This window comes from Natator depressus, chromosome 3 (assembly GCF_965152275.1).
Source record: "Natator depressus isolate rNatDep1 chromosome 3, rNatDep2.hap1, whole genome shotgun sequence".
Lineage (NCBI taxonomy): Eukaryota > Metazoa > Chordata > Testudines > Cheloniidae > Natator > Natator depressus.
The window spans coordinates 30944056-30964338 of NC_134236.1; the positions used below are offsets into that span (position 1 = coordinate 30944056).

General features: G+C 41.4%; 1 protein-coding gene across 4 annotated transcripts in view; it reads right to left on the minus strand.

Annotated features, from left to right (window-relative positions):
- Nucleotides 1-20283, minus strand: part of GREB1 (growth regulating estrogen receptor binding 1) — a 154003-nt gene that overhangs the window by 62148 nt on the left and 71572 nt on the right. For 3 of the 4 annotated variants that reach the window (XM_074947647.1, XM_074947645.1, XM_074947648.1), the window contains exons 2-4: nt 16063-16219; nt 7645-7767; nt 6602-6778 (exon numbers count right to left, since the gene is read on the minus strand). In XM_074947647.1, coding sequence (XP_074803748.1) covers nt 6602-6778; nt 7645-7767; nt 16063-16219 — 457 coding nt within the window. Of the gene's footprint in view, nt 1-6601; nt 6779-7644; nt 7768-16062; nt 16223-20283 lie in introns of all 4 variants that reach the window. The other variant, XM_074947646.1, reaches the window with a different exon arrangement.

Consider the following 20283-nt stretch of genomic DNA (forward strand, 5'->3'; position numbering starts at 1 on the left):
GAATAGAGACTGCAATTCCTACTTGCCCAAGCTACCATCGTCCCAAGAGGCCTGAGTGATGGCATAATGTCTACAAAAGATATGTACAGATGACCATGGTTTTTAATGGTAGACATAAATGTTTCTTAGGCCCAATGAATCACACAGGGCTCCAGCACATATATGTGTAGAGACACCTCCTAGGGTGACTACAGATCTTGCGCACAAAGTCAACCAAGGTGGGCCCCCCAGCCTTTGGTAGACACATCTGTAACCAGAGTCAAAGCTGGCTCAGGAGACAGAAAAAGCAACTCTTTGCACACATTGTGAGGGTCCAGCCACCAGTCCAGGGTTTCAAGCACTCGTGCAGCCCTATAAACGAGCATGTCCAGAGGATGCCTAGTCAGAAGATCAACCAAATGAAGGCAGGCCCATAGACAATGAAGGTGAAGTCTGGCATGCAGAGTTACATATGCGTACAAGGCCATGTGGCCCAGTAATTGTAGACAGGAATGCACTGCTGTAACTGTGTTGGATTTTAGGCCTTCAGACAAAGTGGACTGAAACCTGACTACCAGAAGACAGGCCATCACAGTTATGGCATTGAGGTCTGCTCCTATGAATGTTATACACTCTATCCGCTTCAACTTTGATTTGTCTAAACTTAGTTTCAGGGTCAGATGAGAGAACAGCTGTCTGATAATGAGGATGCTGCTGTTGACTTGGATGCTTGAGCTCCACCTACTAGCCAAATGTGTAGCTAAGGGAAAATTTGGACACCTAAGTGGCACAAGTGGGCCACTACTACCACCTTGCATTTTGTGAAGACCTTTGAGGCCAGTGACAGACCAAAGGGGTGCACCATGTATGGGTAGTGGATGTCTCTTGCTATAAAGCAAAGGTACTTTCTGCAGCCAGGATGTATTGCCATGTGGAAGTATCTGTCCTGAAAACAGTGGGCAGCATACCAATCTCCTGTTGTCTGCAGTGGCTGATGATTAATAGTCATCAGTTTAACCCCTGCAGTACAAATCTTCTTCCCTTTCAAGACTGGATGTTCACCATAGATCAGACTTATTTCAGCTCCTAAGTCCCTGCCCAGAGCATTGTGGTTTTCCAGCTGCTGCTATTAGTTGTAATAGTCACAGGGATTTATTGGAACATTGCAAGTAACAACTCCAGCACACATAGGCAGGACCTGACTTCCTCCTAAACCCCTCAGATCACATAGTAACATACAAGACAACAACTTAATGCTAAGGTAATATAACACCACCTAATGTTGTCGACACTAATCATTTCAGTATGCATGAGAGAGCTGATCAGTGTCTCAGATGCATCTAATATTGATCACTCGCTTTGAAAAGGACTCGGAGGCTGCACATTTTAGAACTTCTTTTATTTGAAAAGCCTTTTAAAAATCAAAACTGTCTCCTTTCACTACCACCCACCAGCTTCTCTGCACTCTCCTGAGATCTCCCTGCTTCAAGTTCCCTCCAACACAGCTATCCATATCATGTCCCCCTATTGTTACTCTACTTTCATTGACAGCCAGCTTTGCCCACATATTTTTTCATTAGCATATTTCAGCTATAACTTGAGAACTACAACACAGCATGACTTTATGTCAACTATTAAGAGCACCTAAGAAATCCTTTATCAGTCAGATATGGATTAGAAGAGGGTCGTAGTGGAGCTGAGAACATTCAACTAACTGGGAGCCCTTATCTGACTGATAAGAGATCCTAAGAGGATCTCATTTTGTTTTCAAGAGTTGATATTGTGCTCAGATCATGGTGAAATAAAGATGCCATCCAGCACTTATATCATCATCATATGGCTAATTCACAGGTTTAAAAAGCATCATTCTGACCTTATTCATGACCCAATATATGGCAACAGGGATTCTGCAGGATGAGAACTCAGACATTTCACGATTCCCTTCCTCTTCACATGCCACATTTACATGCCAATGTCTGGAAGCAGCAATTTATAGGAAAGACAGGTAGTTTCATAAATAAACTAAATCAAATAGGCTTCCATACATTATAGAAAGGACAAAGGTTAGGGGATTCAGGGCAGCTGTCCTAATTTATCTATGTCATAAGGTTGATTTCACAAGAGAACAAGAGATCAATTCATAGAGTATAGGGGATAAAAGCTTTTCACCTCCAGGTCAGCAGTTCAAATCCACCTACATCAATAGTGACTGAAGGTTGTTACCATCTGAAAAATCTTCAGCAGTCTATATGAAATGGATTTGGATGAATCTGTCCACAACCTAGCAGACAAGTACACTCAGTTGTCAGTTAGTTAAAGTAGAGAGGCAAAGGACTGACAGAGCATGAAGACTGACCTGTCTTCTTACTGTACAATTACTGACTCTCTGGGTCAGGACTGAGGCTCATTAGTAGGACAGTTTGGAAAAGTTTGTTTGCACTGATCCTGACTAGGCTGCCCCTGCTCAGTGGTTAAATAGAGCAGTGGTTCCCAAACCTTTTCATAAGGTGACCCACCAACTGCATTGTGTCTTTTTGTCTGCAACCCACCATTCCATGTATGCACACTCTACCCCAGCACCGCGATCCTAATCCCAGCCCAGTGTGGAAGGGCTTTCAGTTCAATTTCATCTGAAGTCTGAAGCAAGGTTTGTTTTTTATAAGACCTGGCAAGAGTGCTCGGTCCTGCTTGGTATTATAATGAGCTTGGTATACACCCTGTGCATTTCATCCAATGATAGGAGTAACAATACAATACTTCACACTGGAACTTTTCATCCACAACCAGGCTTACAAACAATACGCAAATTAATCTTTTCTGCTATATTATTCTGTCCCCAGCCAGTGACTAAACGACTTTTTACTCCTAGCAATGGAAGTGGGGATGATCTGTGCAGCTGTTTTCTGTCTCTGGGAGGAAGATGGTAGGAGACACTAGCTGCATAGTTTGTCCTCACAGTCTCACTTCAAGGCATGAAAAGTGGGGAAAATAAACAGAAAAACCTTTTTTGCGGGGGCGGGAGGGGGAATGTATTAGCTGCATTTGTTGGGGGAAACAATGATCCCAATCACAACACTGCCTTCTCCATTAGTTTCTAGCAGATCTCCAGGCACAAGGAAAAGGCTTCTTAATGGCAAAACACTGAGTTCCTTGCAGGGCTGTGAGGCAAGGTATCTAATTCTGATTAATAAAGATAAGCTGGTGCAATGACTAGGAGCTTCTCAGGGTACGAATTAAGGCTCCTGTGCTATTACACACAAATGGTTGTGCTTGAAGCAGACACCCACACGTTTCCAGGAAGGGGGCCTTTCCACTGGAATATTAGATGTAATTCATTCTCAAATACGAATGGCATACAAATCACAGGAACAGCTATCTAGGAGAGTAATACAACCTTTTACCATAATCAATAAACCAACCCTATCTATGCCCCAGAGGCATGTCAACAGCCTGTCATGGAGACAAGACTAGGAGTCAAAAGATAACGTCAGGAAACTATGAGATGCTCCTCGGGTATATTTTCCTTCTGAGCCTACAAATGCCCCAAGGCATATCCACAAACTGATATGGAGCCAGCTCAAGAATAGCCTGGAAACCACTAAGACATTTCTTGGGTGTGTTTTCCTTATAAATAAATTACTTTTGGATAATCTACAATAGGGAACAATACCCTCCCCCTTGACACAAACACCACTGACTTAGGAAAGAAAATGGGGTGTCTCATGGGTTACAAACATTGCACCTGATCCTGTAAGGTGCTCAGCACCTCTTGGAAAGTGCCAGATGCCCTCAGTTCCAATAGACTCTCAGTAAGTACTCTGTATTTTGGAAAATCGAGCCTGTTATCTCTATAGTTACTAAAGATTTTGGGGCACCATTTTCCATTTTGTTTATAAATACACATACCCACAGTTTTGCAAAGGAAAATGGTCTCAAACCCAGACTTTCGGGAATAATTAAACTGTTCCCTTCTTTCAGAGCCATCAAATAAAAAGAAGGGGTGGATCACTTGATGATTACCTGTTCTGTTCACTCCCTCTGAAGCACCTGGCTTTGCCCACTGTCAGAAGACAGGATACTGGACTAGATGGACCATTGGTCTGACCCCGTATGACTGTTCTTATGTTCCTATGTTCTTATGTTCCTTTCAATAAAGTCCTTTGCAGTTGTCAGCTTGAATTTAGTGCAAGACGAAGTGGTAACCATCTTAGTCCAGCAAACAATGAATTGAAGACAAGCTCAGTTGTCACAGACAATACCTTTTATTTGGCAATAAAACGGTTTGGCTTGTGAGACTGTGTGCCGGATTCTAATTTCACTGACCCTGGTATAATTCCATTGACTGCAACAGAGTTAATCCTGGTTTACACCAGCATACATAGGTATGTTTACACAGCAGCTGGGAGCAAGCCTAGATATACTCTTGCTAGCAGAACTCGAGCTAGCGTGCTAAAAATAGCAGTGTGGACATTGCAGCTTGGGCTGGAGCTTGGGCTCTCAAGTCCACCTGACCCCCTATGCTTGAGAGCCCGCGCTGCAGCCCAAGACATGTGCTAGCTCGAATCCTGATAGGCAAGGCTGTCTTCCCAGTGGCAATGAAGACATAGCTAGTGAGAACAGAACCAAGCAATCTTTATTTACCTAAATATGGTCAATGGACTGTTGTTCCACCACCGTGCTAGCCTGCTGACAATAAACTGCACCCTATTCTTTATCAGATTATAGGACTCAGGAGTGTTCCTTTGTTTGCAAATTCTGTGGCCTGAATCAGGATCTTAAATATGTAGCTTCTTTTTGGTTGAAGTTTATTCCAGACTTTCCAGGGGTAATTCTACAGCTTTGCTAAAATGTTTCACAAAAGCAAAGTGTTTGCTTCATTGGTTTTCATGTGTGATAAAATTATCAAAAATAAGCATACAAATAGCTTACAGGCAACTAATATAGCATCGAATGTGCAAACTGAGGACACAAGTAGCACAAAAAATGGTGAGTAAATATCAAATACTCCTTATTGTCCTTTTCTGTTCTTGTTTAGCATGCAATTAACAAATATACTACTTCCTCTGTGCTTACAGCCTAGGGAATTTAAGTTGTTAATAGTGGTAGCAGTGAATGAATTGAGTGGTACAGCATTCCTGTCTGTATCTTTAAAATGACAACACTTGGCTGATTTACAACCCCCTTAATTCCTTTACAATCACTGTTCAATTGTATTGTGGCCAATCCAAGTCAGTAAGATCCCATGGCGAAAGACATTACTGTACATGGAGTTACATTATGCACCTTCACACTATGCTGTTATCCCAAATGCCTTTCAGTCTTATTCAAATTGAGATAGCAACCGAGTTCACATCAGAACCTTTGGCATTGGTAAAAGTGAAATTGCGAGGATTATTTCTTGATCAACAAAAAGGCTAACAAACCCAGCAACAACTTTCTTTCTTTCTTTCTTTCTTTCTTTCTTTCTTTCTTTCTTTCTTTCTTTCTTTCTTTCTTTCTTTCAATAATTAAAGCTCAGTGTTGCACAGAAGAGGCACAGCACCATTTGAGATAAAATGCTACATATCAAACTTCAAAATGCATGACCAACAAAACCCATAATTTTCTTGTAGATTTAAAATCACTGCACCTAATTACACAAACTACTTCAGTTTTTATCATGTTCATAATTAGCTCATTCATCCATATGATTTCAGATGTTAGAGGCTTTTCAATACTACTGTCAATAGTAATACTGGGCCTGAGCCAAAGGAAAGACTCTCATTGACTTCAGTGGGCTTTGAATCAGGCCCATAACTTATCAGAAGGGCTGTGACCACTACCAACCGGATACCAGAACCTAATTACAGTTCAGGGGCCAAACACCTGAACTGATGAATAACAAAATTCCTGTGTTTTCCCCACTATCCTTGTCATGAAATATTTTCTATTTTAAGACCAAGGACAGACACACAATATTGTCTGCTTATGTGTCAAATCAAAACTTTGACTTCTAACTCTCATTTTTATGTGTACATACATACATACTGCAGTAGCATCCAAAGTCCTCAGCTGGGAACAGAAGAGCCCTGTTGTGCTAGGGACTGTCCAAATACATTTGAAGACTTGATCCCTACCCAAAAGGGATCACAATCTAAAAAAGAGTTATGAATTTCTGTGGCCCAAACGACCAACAGCAATTGCACTGCAGAATCTTATGATTCACTCCAGGTAGCTGCCACAATGCTTCGCTAAGAATAACTGCATCTGAGAAGGGGAGTGGTACATATCAGTGTTTAGAAAGGTAGCAGACAGGCAGCAGCGCAGAAATAGCTCATTTATTGAAAGTGTAGTTCAGGCAACTGTAATTCAAACTGGCCTGACAATGACTTTAACCTTCAGCTGAAGGCATAGCATTCTCTCAGGATAAAAGGAGATGCAGCATTTGTACTGGAGCAGCTCACACTGTACTCTTTCCAGTGCAAACACAGCCAGCTCTAAAAGGTTATCTTGCTGTGAGCAATCAGGGAGGACTATTGTCTACAAGTGATGGAAATAAGATCTACCACATTCACTTTGCAACAAGAGTAAATATGACTGTAGTCCAAAACAGCATCTACTTAGTGTGAGCAAGGACACTTACCTAACAGGGCATTACGCCCATTGTCATCTGGCAAGAATCTTTTATCTACGGCACACACTAAAAGATGATCAGGCAGATTTGGTGATTTAGCACCAACAAGTAAAAACCCCGAAGGCACCTCAATTTGATCATTGGAAATGGACACCAGCCTCAAGTCTTTACCAGCCTGGCAGAAACCTAGAAAAAACAAATCCAACACATTTCTGAGGTCAAAGGTCATTTTGCTTAATTCTTCACAATTTCCTTATTGAACAAACTCCAAATTTTCTCTTTATTTAAAAAAAAAAATGTAAACCATGTCAAGTTTCACTTCAGTGTCAATATTTTTCCGGCTACTGGGCGAGCTATAAACAAAAGCTAGAAATACAATGAATAAATAAAAATTTGGAAATGTAAACCCCAAAATAAAGTTTTCTGCATCAACAGAAACACTGTTGCACAACATATATATTTTATGGAACTGTATATATTTAACAACATAAAAAAGATTATATTAAGCTGTATGTTTAACAAGAGACATTAGCACTTGGTGTCTGGGCAGTTTTACAGTTTTTAAACAGTCTTTTCCCTCTTGTTTGTGTGGGTCTTTCTCCCAGCCACAGCAGAGGGTAGAAGAATTTTGTTTTAAATAGGAAAATATGGTGATAAAACCACAAAAGTTGTCAGAGCACTCAGCAGCAGGTGTAATATCTGAAACTACTTTAAACTCAAGTTTTTTTTAAATCTGGTTAGATTTCAAGTTGCTGGCTAGTCCCCTCCTTTATCCTGACATAGAAGTGCTCCTTTGAAAGATTCAGGCAAAGGCACACAAAAGCGTATGATCAACCAAGTTTCTAGTTTTGTCTAAGAGGTAACAAACTGTGATAGCCCCACAATTTCTATATACCTAACTTTGATGAGCCACTTGGAAGGTGCTTTGTATGATATTCGGACTCATCCTGCACTTTTTACTGGGACCCCAGTTTCCACTGATACCAATGGGAGCTTTGCCTGAATAGGCCGTTGGATCAGTTGCCAAACTTTAAGTCTTGTGAATTTCTTACCGTCAGTAGTGCAGCAGCCTTCAGGAGGAGGCTTCATCTGATAAGAGAGAGGAGGGCTACTTGATTCTGAACTTTCTTCTTCCTCTTCCTCCTCTTCCTCCTCATTATCCACTCTGCTGCCTGCTACAAAAGTATCACAGGACAAATTACATTTAGAGAATAGATAGCTGTGGCAATAGCTGATCCTGGGAATGAGCAGTGTCCCAGTTACAGCAAGCGCTACAGAAAAGTAGGATTCCCTTGTCTTTGCAAGGAACTGCGGTGTTGCCAAGTCTCACAACGTTTGGTGTTTTTCTTAAAACTGCAGGTCCTGGAATCTTATGATTATGTGAGAATTTCAACTTTCATTTAAAAAAAAAAAAGTTTGGCAATTGTGATTGTGGAGAAAAGCTTTAAAATGTGACCTGAGTGCACTTAAATCTCAGAAAACGGAAGGCAAATAAAAACAAACCCCCAGATTTTTGTTTTTAAAATCTTCTGATTTTGAAGTCAGTCTCATGATTTTGGGCAGCCTGACTCATGACATTTGAACCCTTGGGACTGTCAATAATAGAACTCTGTCCTCATAAAAGCTCCCTTGACCTTTGCTTTTAATATTTACACCAAAAGAAATCCATACATCTAATTGCTTTGAGATGCTCTCACAAAGCAACAGATCAAATGCAGATTATTAATAGTTAAGTGCTGACTATATACTTGATGCTGTACAAGAAACAGAAAAAAAAATAGTTCCGTGCCCCAAAGATCTTAAATAGATGGACAATACAAAACCACTGGGATGAGGAAGGAATGTCTGTTCCAAAGCTCAAAGTCAATGAGAGTCATTCCACTGATTTCAATGGACTTTTGGATAAGGCCCTGGAAATCCCATGGGAGAGGTCAGCCACAGAGGGGTTTTCTCCGTGACCCTCCTCCCCCACTTTGTCCCCTCCTTAAATAATGACTCCAGGGTTGGCATTTGTGAGTTTTGCAGAATAAGTGAGTTTTAAGGAGGGATCTGAAAAAGGAGAGGTTAGGTGTTGCAAGCTTGACCCTGAAAGGTGCCAAGCACTCTGGCCTCAAGACAGCAAAGTATTTAAGTATATGCTTACCTTTACTCACATGAATAGCAAGATTGATCCCCTGGTGAACTGGAATAAAGGCAGAGTGGTACGCACAGGGAATAACATGGGAGAAGGCACAAACACAAGAGGTAAAGAGGGGACAAAGGGAGAATTGAAGCAGCCTTTGTCACTGGAATGCAGAGACAGGAGTAACAAAATGCGGGAGCAGAGATTTAGGCAGGGGAGAGCTGTGCAGGCTTTCAGATTAAGAATGAAAGGAATCCAAAAGTAAACGTGCAGCTGTACAACATGAGTGATAGCTCCATTTTACACTAACAGGCATAGTTCAGGGGTTTGGTCTTTATTTTCAAGCATATTGCAAATCATTGTTATGAGTCAAAATCTGATTTTAAATGAGTGTAAAAAAACTGCTTCCCACAGTAAGCCCCATGTTTATGTGGATGAGCTCTTAGGGTATCTCTACACTACAAAGAAAAACCCGCAGCACTGTGTCTCAGAGCCCAGCTCAATTGACTTGGGCTTCTGGGGCTTGGGCTGCAGGGCTAAAAATAGCAGTGTAGGCATTTGGGCTCAGGTTGGAGTCCTGGCTCTGAGACCTGGCAAGTGGGAAGCGTCTCAGAGCCAGGACTCCAACCTGAGACAAAATGCCTGCACTGCTATTTTTAGCCCCGCAGCCCAAACCCCAGAAGCCAGAGTCAGTTCATCTGAGCTCTGAGATCGGGTGCCTTGGATCTTTTGTTGCAGTGTAGACATCCCCCGCACAGAGCGCAGGAGACTTTAATGGTCTACCCTCACACACAGTTGTCAGCATTATAAAAAACTGTACATTTTGAGTATCTGCAGTCTATACAATATAATTCCATTTTTTTTACAAAATAGTCTACAGAAGGTGAAAGTTGCACAATGAAGCACTTATAAGTTAGGAAATGACAATGCTACCAATGGACATAACGTTAGCTCTACCCCTTGTGTGTTACAGGGCCAGCATCTTTGGCTGATGTAAACTAGCATAGCTCCATTAAGTCAACAGAGCTATACTGATTGACACCAGCTGAACTACATGATCAGATAATATTTCACAACGAGTGCAGTGTATCAGACTGTTATTGCTACCACTTTTATAGAACTCTTTCCACAGCCTCATTGCATTTTTCAATATTTTCTGCTTACATTATTTTCAGTCATTGTGATCCAGTGCATCTTTATTGACTGAAATTTTACATGGTAGATTCTCCTCTTGCTAAGTATTCTTTTAAAAAAAGAATTTAAGCCCCAATCCTGCAAACACTTAAACGTGTGTGTAATTTTACTCATGAGTAATGTAATGTACGTGTGCAAGTCATTGGGATCAAGGCTTAAATCAATAGCCATAACACTTATTTTCAGCCAGCAACATAGACTTCCTTAGGTGCCAGTTAACTGCAAAGATAATTTAGCTGCAAACCTAGATCCAGACTGTGATACCCTTATTAATGTTGAATAGCACCTTACTCCACAAACAGTCCCACTGACATCGAGTGGGGTACTAGTCAATGTGAGCAAGGGCATCATACTCCTGACCCCCCTTGGATGGTCTGTATATGCCAATTAATTTTACTATTACTATTTTATTGCGCTTAAGTCCCAGTCCTACTCCCATTAAGATCAACTGCCATTGATGTCGATGTGCAGGATTCAGAAGCTAACATGTCATATGATCAGTGGTGCAAGTGGAATCCATTTTTTACCAGTTCACTCCCCTCCCCCTGCAGGGGGGGCACGTGACCTCCTCATGCTCTACCTCCCCAGCCCTTCCACGTAGGGGCTCCTCCATCTGTACAGCAGCCCCGCCGGAGGACAGGGGCTGGAAGCGGTACAGCTGCGCCAGGGGAGCTGCCAGCATGGGCCACCTAGTGGCCCCACATTCTGCTCCTCCTCTTTCCGATAACCCATACCAGCTATAAATATCTTGCTGGTACGGCGTACCGGACTGGACCACTCTACTTGCACTGCTGCATATGATGTACAAGACATGTTTCCTGTACACTTTCAAAATGAATTACTTTAATGGGCTCTGCCTGTGTGGGCATACGCAGAGTAGCACATAGCACTAGAAGATGCCCCACATGTGTATGTACAGCTGCAGAAAAAATGTATGAAATATCATATTATCTGAGAAACAGTATGTAAGCATAGAATTACAGACTGTAAATCTGATCTCCTCTCCCGTGCACCGCATGCAGTCATTTCCACCCCTTGCAGCCTTAACAGTATCAGTTTTTTGACTACTGAGTGCTCAGCTGTACACTTTACCTTAACATTCAATCAGCATATAGCCAGATGCTCCCCTGCTGCAAATCAGTGCAGGTCAATGGAATTATGCCAGTTTTTACCAGCCCGTAGTTCTTTATTGAGTTTTAGTTGTTTTTAAAGAATAAAGGATTAAAAATACATTTTGCAATGTGGGATCACTTGACTAGATACTGCTAGAAATCCTTAACCCACACACCTTATGGGGGCTGTCTGCTGGGGCCCTTCTCCTGTACACCTTAAGTAGGCTGCAGGCACAAGACCCTCTCCTGTGCACCTTAGGAACTAAGTTGATTTTGCCTTTTGAGACACACAGTACCCTAGACATCTCCAGTAAAAGGCAGCAAAAGCTCTGATGCCAGTTGAGCCACCTCAAGGTGAGGCCACATGTCCCACGTCCACAGACAGAAGGCATTAATGAGAAAGGAAGAGTTCATAAGATCGTCCCCACCAATCTCAAAATGGAAAAAAATATACAGGGCTAGATCATCAGCTGGTGTAAAATAGCACAACTCCGCTGCCTTCAATGAGCCCATACAGATTTACACTGCAGAGAATCTGGCCCCCAATCTTTTAACAGAGAAGCATGTCCATACTCTAACAGACACAGACTAGCTACAGCTCAAAAATGCCCCCAATAGTCAGGGCAGAGCCTACAAGAAATCTAAACTAGCACCAGCCAAACACCCTCCGTATCTACTACAGCCATCAAGCCATCCTAGGAAGTGCCTGTATGTCACTTTACTAAACATTTGGAGGAGGGTTCTCCAAGCTCCAAAAGCCACAAAAAGAAGAAAACTTTAAAAGCTAGTCATTAGAAAGGCAAGATTAAAGGTGAGAGGTCACATCAGACTCTCTAGGCTTTCTGACAACCCAGCAAGCTGACAGCAGGATCATTTGAAGAGAATCAGTATTTAAAGAATATTTTCAGGCCATTTCAAAAGCTGAATGAGCCAATACAGGAGAAGAGAGAGAATCCATCGCTACATGGGCAAAGATAAAAAAGATTGACAAACAGTGTTGGTGGACCCATGGAGCTTTTAGTTTATTTAATATATAGTCCTCAAAATGATTATGGATATGATGACTAAGGAAGGCAAACGGATCTATATAAAACAGTAACAGCAGCAAACTAAGACAACAGTTGTCTAGAGAATGACTAAACAAAGTTTTAGGATACAGAAAAAATGTTTTAAAAGCAACTGTTTTTCTGAATAACACAGTATTGTAATAGTAGCAAGGGGTTATCCCCTGTTCTATCTTGTGTTATCAAAATGATCTGCAAAAACTGGAATTAAAAAAGTTGTAATTTAGACATAGTGATATTTGAAAAGATAGTTTAAAAATCTACAGGTTGAAAAGAGATCTTAATTTTAGCTGGTGTACTTTGTGCATATTTGACACAGACTTTTAAGCTCAGAAGGGACCATTATGATCATTCAGTTTGATTTCCCGCATAAAACAGGCTATAATCTCTTTCACATTTATAGGATTTTAGGTGTAAATTGTAATATATAATCATAAGTTGTAATAACACTAGTCTAGTTTTACTGTGTAGGCACTTTGCCCTATTATTTGTGAAGGTCTTTCACACAGCAACAGGGGAGGGAAAAACATTTTAAATAGGAAAATTATGTGAACCACAAAAATCGGTTTGTGGGAATTAGGGGTAGGAGTAGAACCTGAAATTACTTTCAACTCATTTATTTTTAAATTAACTATATTTCAAGTTCACAGTGTCCCTTATAAATTAACAATTTTAAAGTAAGAACAGCAGCAGCAGGAACAAAAAACCTGACTGATGTCAAAGTGGTTGGTTTGCTGCCAAGTGGTATGGTGAACAGGGCAAAGTAACACCAAAAAAATGCAAACTGTGAGCTGCAAGATAACTTCAGAAAAACACTCTTCAAATACGGCAAGAAGCAATAGCAACTTGTGAGGCCATTAGTGCCTAACAGGATACCAGAGCCATTCTGTTTAGAGACAATTCTGCAGCTGTATTTTTGTCATTTTGTGCCTACACGACTTAGCTGGCAGTGCAGAGAATGTTGAGTCAGAACTCTTGGGTTCTGTTCCTTGTTCTGCCACTCACTGTATTACCTTGGGTGAATCACTTAACGCATGGTTCCCTCCAAGCTTGTATAATGCTGACAGACCCCGGTCGTCAGCAGGCAGGATCGAACCTGGGACCTCTGAAGCTTAGTGTATGAGCCTCTACTGCAGTGGTCCCCAAACTGGTAAGGGGGGGTCATGAGAGAAAAGTAATAGAATGTGTCTGTGCCCCTCCCCCGCCCAGGCTGGGAGCAGAGCCATAGCCGGGGCCAGGAGCCGAGGTGTGGCTGGAGTGGGTCCTGGGGCCAAGAGCGGGCACCGATGGCTGAGCCATGTATGGAAGCAGGTACGCGGCTGGGCCGGAAACTGAACCAGGGCCACAGCTGCAGCCAGGGCCAGGCTGGAGCGGAGCTGGGGGCAGAATGGAGCTGGGTGGTGCTTCCTCCCCACCTCCCTAGTGGGGGCTGGCCCAGGCCCTGCCAAACACTCCCCCCCAGACATTCCTCCATGCCCCCTAGGGGCCGTGCCCCATAGTTTGGGAAACAATGCTCTACCGCATGAGCTAAAAGTCACATGGCACTTAGCCAAGGCTGTAGCAGACTCATCAATCTCTAGATGGTCTAGGTGCCACAAGAGGAGGACAGAGCCCCACACCAAGTAGGCATGGGTTACACTTTGAAAACACTGGCTTGGGGGGCGGGGGCGGGAAATGCTAGGACCACAAATAAAATGCACCACAACAGACCCACTGTGTCAAGGAGTCAGGGAATAGGGAGGATACAGATAGTAGGGGGGCCAAGAGCTGGTGTCGTAGCACAGTGCCTCCACAAGGATGGCCCATTGCTTCAAGGTTATTGCCCTCCACCCCTCAGACCTTAGGGCTTCATGGTTCCTAGAGGAGGAAACTCCTGTTTGTTCTGGGGGTGAGGCTGGAGCAGGATGTAAGATGTGAGATTGCAACCTCAACCATTTCATGCAACAACCCAGAAAAAGCTCTGTATGGATTGCCTAATAGAGTTTCCATCCTCTGATCTTTTCATGAAAGGGAATGCTCTAGGCAAAGATTTGTGAGGTTTAATTAATTGAGGCCTGATTCTGTTCACATTGACCGGAAAAAAAAAAACAATCAGGCTAGGAAGGTCTGTAAAGTCCTTTGAGAACCTTGAATGAAAGGAGCTACAGAAGTGTGAAAACTGCACCTTTGTCCCTGAACAATGCATCTGCTCTTGAAGCATCTTTCGCAGCTGATGTCATAATCCACTTTGTGACATCACAGTTAGTTGCCATGGAAACATTTATGAAATTCCCAATAGAAGATACATCCGATGAAGTGAGCTGTAGCTCACGAAAGCTTATGCTCAAATAAATTGGTTAGTCGCTAAGGTGCCACAAGTACTCCTTTTCTTTTTGCCAATAGAAGATCATCACTTCATGTGGGGAATACGCAGCAGGAGCAGATGGACACTCAGAGATTATATTTTCATGCAAATGTCCTTAGCAGGACCGGCTCTAGGCACCAGCAAAGCAAGCACGTGCTTGGGGTGGCACAATTCCAGGGATGGCATTCCGGCCATCCTTTTTTTTTTTTTTTTTCCGGCTTGGGCAGTTGCGCTCTCTGAGATTGGGGCGGCCAATTTTTTGCTTGGGGTGGCAAAAAACCTAGAGCCGGCCCTGGTCCTTAGTTAGCAGTAAAGAAAGGAGGGAGATAAACGTGTATGAGATATAAGCAGATCCGTTTCTAAACAGAATGTTTTTCAACATTTTCAGTGAGATATTGGCAAGTGTTTAATCTTTTCAAAATGGTTTCATTTGTTTTCAGTGGCTGGATTGATTTTTTTTAGAATACTTATTACAAACTATATTATACTTTACACATTTTGCATTCCATATGTGCCTACATCATCTTTTGCAGGCTACGAAAGAACACACACGCAGGAAACAAATGCAACATTACTCCAGTAGTTAGTTGAAAGAGAGGAAATATGTGCGCCAGCAGGATAATGTTGCCTGCACATTGTCAGACCCACTGAGAACAAACACAATTTAGCACCTAAGTAGACTTGATGTTACATATTAGCTGACTTGTTTTTCTAATTAATTTGGTTGTCAGATCTACACATTCATCTAAACTATTCCACCTCCAGAGAGAAAAATGAATGAATAAAAGAAAGAGACAAGGCGGGTGAAGTAATATTTTTTATTGGACCACAGACCTCTGCGTAGCCTGAAAGCGTGTCTCTTTCCCCAAGAGAAGTTGGTCCAATAAAAGATATTACCTCACCCACTTTGTTTCTCTACTATCCTGGGACCATCACAGGTGCAGCAACATTGTAAACATGAGTAAAAGAGAGACCAACAAAGCACCTCAGCAAAAATATAAATAAATCAGAGAAATCCAAGACATTAAACATCAGTCCAGAGGCCGTGAGCAGGATTTACCATAGAACACTAGGTAACAGCTTAAGCCAATACCTTGAAAAATGGAGATCAAGTTAAAAACACCGTCACGCCAAAATTAATCATAAAATCTTCTTAGCATACTTAATAGGAAGGCTGCAAATATTTTTGCTGCTTTCATTCATAATCAAAATTATTTTTAGCATCTCTCATTTGTAAATCTGTTGTATTTTTGCAACTGTGTAACATAGTAGAATTTTCTATTCTATAAAGGTAAACTACCAGATAAAGCTCTGATCCTCCAAAGATTTCTGCCTGTGTTTAGTGGTTGAACTCATAGTGCTTCCAGTTATGTATGTCCATAAGTGTTTGCAAAAATAGAGCCTTACTTTGTAAAAACAAGGAGCATTCCATAATTAGTCGCTTCAAATAGTTCTTTTTTCAAATTTGCATTAGATTTGGGGGAAGGAGGAGGTTGCACAGAACATAAAGCAGCCAAACAATACTTTTGCATCTCTCTATATTTAATTTGAAACTTTCATGCTGATCACTGGATGAACAAGGAATGGATTCATAGTTCTATGTGAGCAGAAGTATAAATGCCAAGATTTCCTACCTTCTAGTGATGAAAGTTGCTGCTCGGCTTCCAAATACAGCTGAGAAAAGATTGGTCTGGGGACTAAGCTGTTTGAGCGGAGAGAGGCCTCAATAGAATTATGCAATACTTCTTCGAACCTGGTTGTCTTGAGCTGCCCGGCGTAAGAATTTCCCATCTTCTTATTCAAAAAAAGAAGAAATAAACCACGTTTCAATTTTAGTTCACAGAGCTAGGAGATCACATTGTGTGGAAGGCAAACCACAACATTTCTCATGAAAGAGTAGCACTGCATTGTCTACACTGAAAGGCAGAAAAAAAGAAAACTGACAGCAGCAGCCCACTAAACAGATCCTGCTGGTAAATTACAGGAAGTTATCTAAGTAACAGCATTCTGTAATTCAACAGAAAGGCAGCAAGGTCTGACACCTTTTTGAAGATGTTGCTAGAAATCTGATTCTTGTAATTCCCTAATTTAACAAACTGTACAGCAATTCAGGAGATGCATTTGCAATAGTCAGTAATCTTATCTGTCAAACAATCTTTGTGTTTTCTATATCTCAAACAGAATACACTTTAAAGGGTCTTGTGGATAACAGTTATGTATATGTGTATTGACAACTCAATGGCCCATCATAACACATGCCTAAAATTCATGGTTAGAGCAGTTTAACTATTCTTTTAGAAGTGTTCTCTCCAAGCAAAATCGTGTTGCTTATAACTAAAATCCAGTCTAAAAGGATGGCTGAAAGTGTCGTTGGCATCTTTTCCCCAATAACAGGAGATTTATTAATACATTGAGACAATATATTTCCCTCTAAACAAGCACAAGTGTTTTTAGAACAAGAGTCAGACAAGTTATCCATTTGATTCGGTATTTAATTGCATTTATTATTAGTAAAGCCACATGATTTGTTCATTTTGTAGTTTACTGAACCATAATAGTCTAATCCAGTGGAATAGTCTAGTAGTTTACTTTCCACATACTCACTTACTGCCTGCTTTCCACTGTGAACACAATGAATTGTTCTAACGCAAAGCCATGTCAGCTTTTTTTTTTTCTACTACAAAGTAGCTCTTGCCCTGGGCCCCACGAACTTTCCCTCCTCAAGTAACTGTGAATTGAAAGCATGAAATGCTTCCTGTTTGTGACAGTAATTCCTAACCACTGAACAGTCCCATCCCCACACTGGATACTGCTTGGGAAATAAGCCCGTTGGGAAGTAGCCTCCAGGAATCACTCAATCAAGAGAAAAATTACTTTGAACAAGCTAAGCCACCTACCACTCTCTTTCTAAACAAAAATGTGTCTTTAGTGAGCTGCTGTCTGTGTATGACAGTACATGGCACAGTGTGATATTATATATTTTATTGTATATTTATATTGCCCACCCCAGTAAAACTATATACAACAATTAGGCAAGCACAAAGAACCAATAAGGAAAGTGTTTAACATGTAACATAAGCATGCGGTACACAGAAAACAAACAGTGCCAACATCTCTCTCACACACATCCCTTAAGTACGCTCACTGACATTATCAGATGAAAACAGAACTAAAGACAGGAGACTTCGATTTGTTGTGAGGCTTCACAAAGACACAGTGATATCAGGTAAGCTGCAGAGCTTCCAGACTATGTTGAGGACTTAAATAAGGATCAGGCACATCCCCCTTCCTCTGCTAAAAGCAGAAGGCCAACTCCCAGCTTGAGTAGACAGTGTTCTCCCCAGGCCTCCATTCCCCCCGCATCCCCAGGCCTCCCTTTCCTGCTGGACTCATGCAATGAGAGTACTCTCTCCTGTTGCAAGCTATTTTAAGCTCGGGCTACACCAAACACAACTGCAGACAGTGAGGAAACACTGCCATTGCCAATGTTGTCCTGATGTTATCTCAAACCACAGGAGTACAAAAGGAAACTAAGGTGGATTCATAAAATGAATTATATTAAACATTTACTACTTAAAGGTATAAGACAGCTGTCATTAATGAAGCTACCAGAAGACGAATGCTAATTCCAGTCCATCCCCCAAGCCTCATAGTTGTAGGTGTAGTTACATACATCTACATAACACACTTAAAAAAACAACATGGAAATAATGAAACACCTGCTAACAACATTATCACTTTGCTCGTGTGCTGAACCCCACTCCCACATCCAGAAGCAAAATATTCTCTGACTAAATTATAAACATTTCTGGGTAGGGCCTCTTTTCACGGTGAAAGGGCAGGCACCATTTGAATGCTATATGACTGATTGTAGCACTCCCACAATCCTGCATAGCAAATGCTTTCTTCCGGAAAAAGTTGTGGTCAGCCGGCTTGCTCCCAACATTTAGCCACCATCAGGAAGTTAAATGCCATTCAGAAATCATCCATTTTATAAACATTTTTTCTATAGAAAGTGTTAGTTAATAAACGAGACCATTAGATTTAAATTCCAAGATCCGTAACACCTGATCATGTCCACATAGGAAAATGTTATTGATACACAGCTCAGTCCTGCTCCCACTGAAGTGACTAATAGAGAGTCCTTGACTAGAGCGGGAGCAGGAGTGACACTTTCTCAGCAAGGGCTAGATTGTGACTTCCTACAATGTGGCCATGTTGGGCTTTAGAGCTACCTTGATCTTGGCTTTGTGCCCTGTCTTGAGTTCAGGGCTTTGCTCTGGATGCTGCTCCCTGAGAGTAAGTGCAAACAGGGCTGGGGAACGGGTGAAGTCTTAGCTCTGACCCTCCCACCCACATGCTCGTCAGCCGAGCTGGCTGGGCATGCTGCGGGAAATATGCTGCACTTCAATAAATTACTCCTCCCCCTACCCAAAGCAAGCATGGAAAGAGGGAAGAATTGTGTCCCTTTGAGACCAGCACATGCAGCCCCCTTACTGAGGGCTAAGAGCAGAAACACAGTCTAACCCTAACAGACCAGAGCCTGCTCAGTTTATTCCCACCCACTGACAGGATCCTGTTGTTCAGGTGGAGGGCTGCCCAGAGGCTATTTTCTGCCTTTACATGTCTGACAGAGCACAATGAAAGAGCACAAAGCTAAAGGTGCCCATATACTGCAGTATTAGAAAGAGATGAATTGCTTTACTACAGAAACACCCATCATGACTAGATGGATCAAGGACCTACAAATTCTTTTACCTCTGGGAAATCCTATTTAAAACATGTGAAACATAAGAAGGTTTTGAATTCACATGAAATCCCTTACAAGACCCCCACTGTATAAGAATGACCTAGAAATGTAACGTGTAGATACAATTCAAACGCAATACTGGAATGTTACCTATCTGCCCCAGAAATGTCCTAAACAAACAGGAACAAAGGGCTGTTTGCTTTATTGAGGGTCTGTACCTCCTTGTGTGACTCTATACCCATGTTTTGTTTGTTTTTAAGGATACACTGTCATCTAAATGTTATGGTTTTACAGCATCATATGCTTCAGTGATATTTGCATCTAGTTCTTATAGGTGGGAACACATTCTATAGGAAATTTTAAAGGTTCTTCCAGTTTATAAACTCTGCCCCACTCAAAAAACACCTGTTACTCTATTATCTTTTCTTTCTTTGGAATAGAAATATGTGTATTGTTAAGTGGAATGTAAAAATATGTGTTCATAGCAAGTCAGCCAATGGAAAGAGCAGAAATTCCATCTCCAGGTCTGTGAATATTTCAGATACCACCATCAGAGACACAAGTAAATTAAGTGATCAGGGAAAGTGAAGCCATTTTAAACTGTTGGGTTATGGGTTCTCCTCTCATTTATACTTATGTAAATCAGGCCTAACTCCAAAAAAGTCAATGAGTTACATCAAAGTAAACCTGATATAGGTGAGAAAAGAATCAAGCATTATATTTCTCCATTAACAGTGATTTTTAGCTTGAGTATTCTTGAAAGAACCTTCAGCCACTCACATTCCACCTAAGCCCAAAACACTTCTTTGTGGTACCAGTCACTGACAATTTCATTCCTAAGGAAGGACCTTGTCCTTTGTTAATATCTCACATTCCAAATATGAAAATTAGGACACATGTGGTCTTAACTGGCTGGTCTGAATTTTTATATCAGTTAACAGGTTTCAAATGCAAAAAATGGGAAGCCCCTAGGAAAGGGCCATTTAAAAAAGTAAGCTCTAACATTGCATTGGTTAATAATTAGTAGTAAAAATATTCTATTGGTTAGAGCCATAACAAGGGGATTTTCAAAAGTATATAAGAAATAATAATACTTCACACTCAA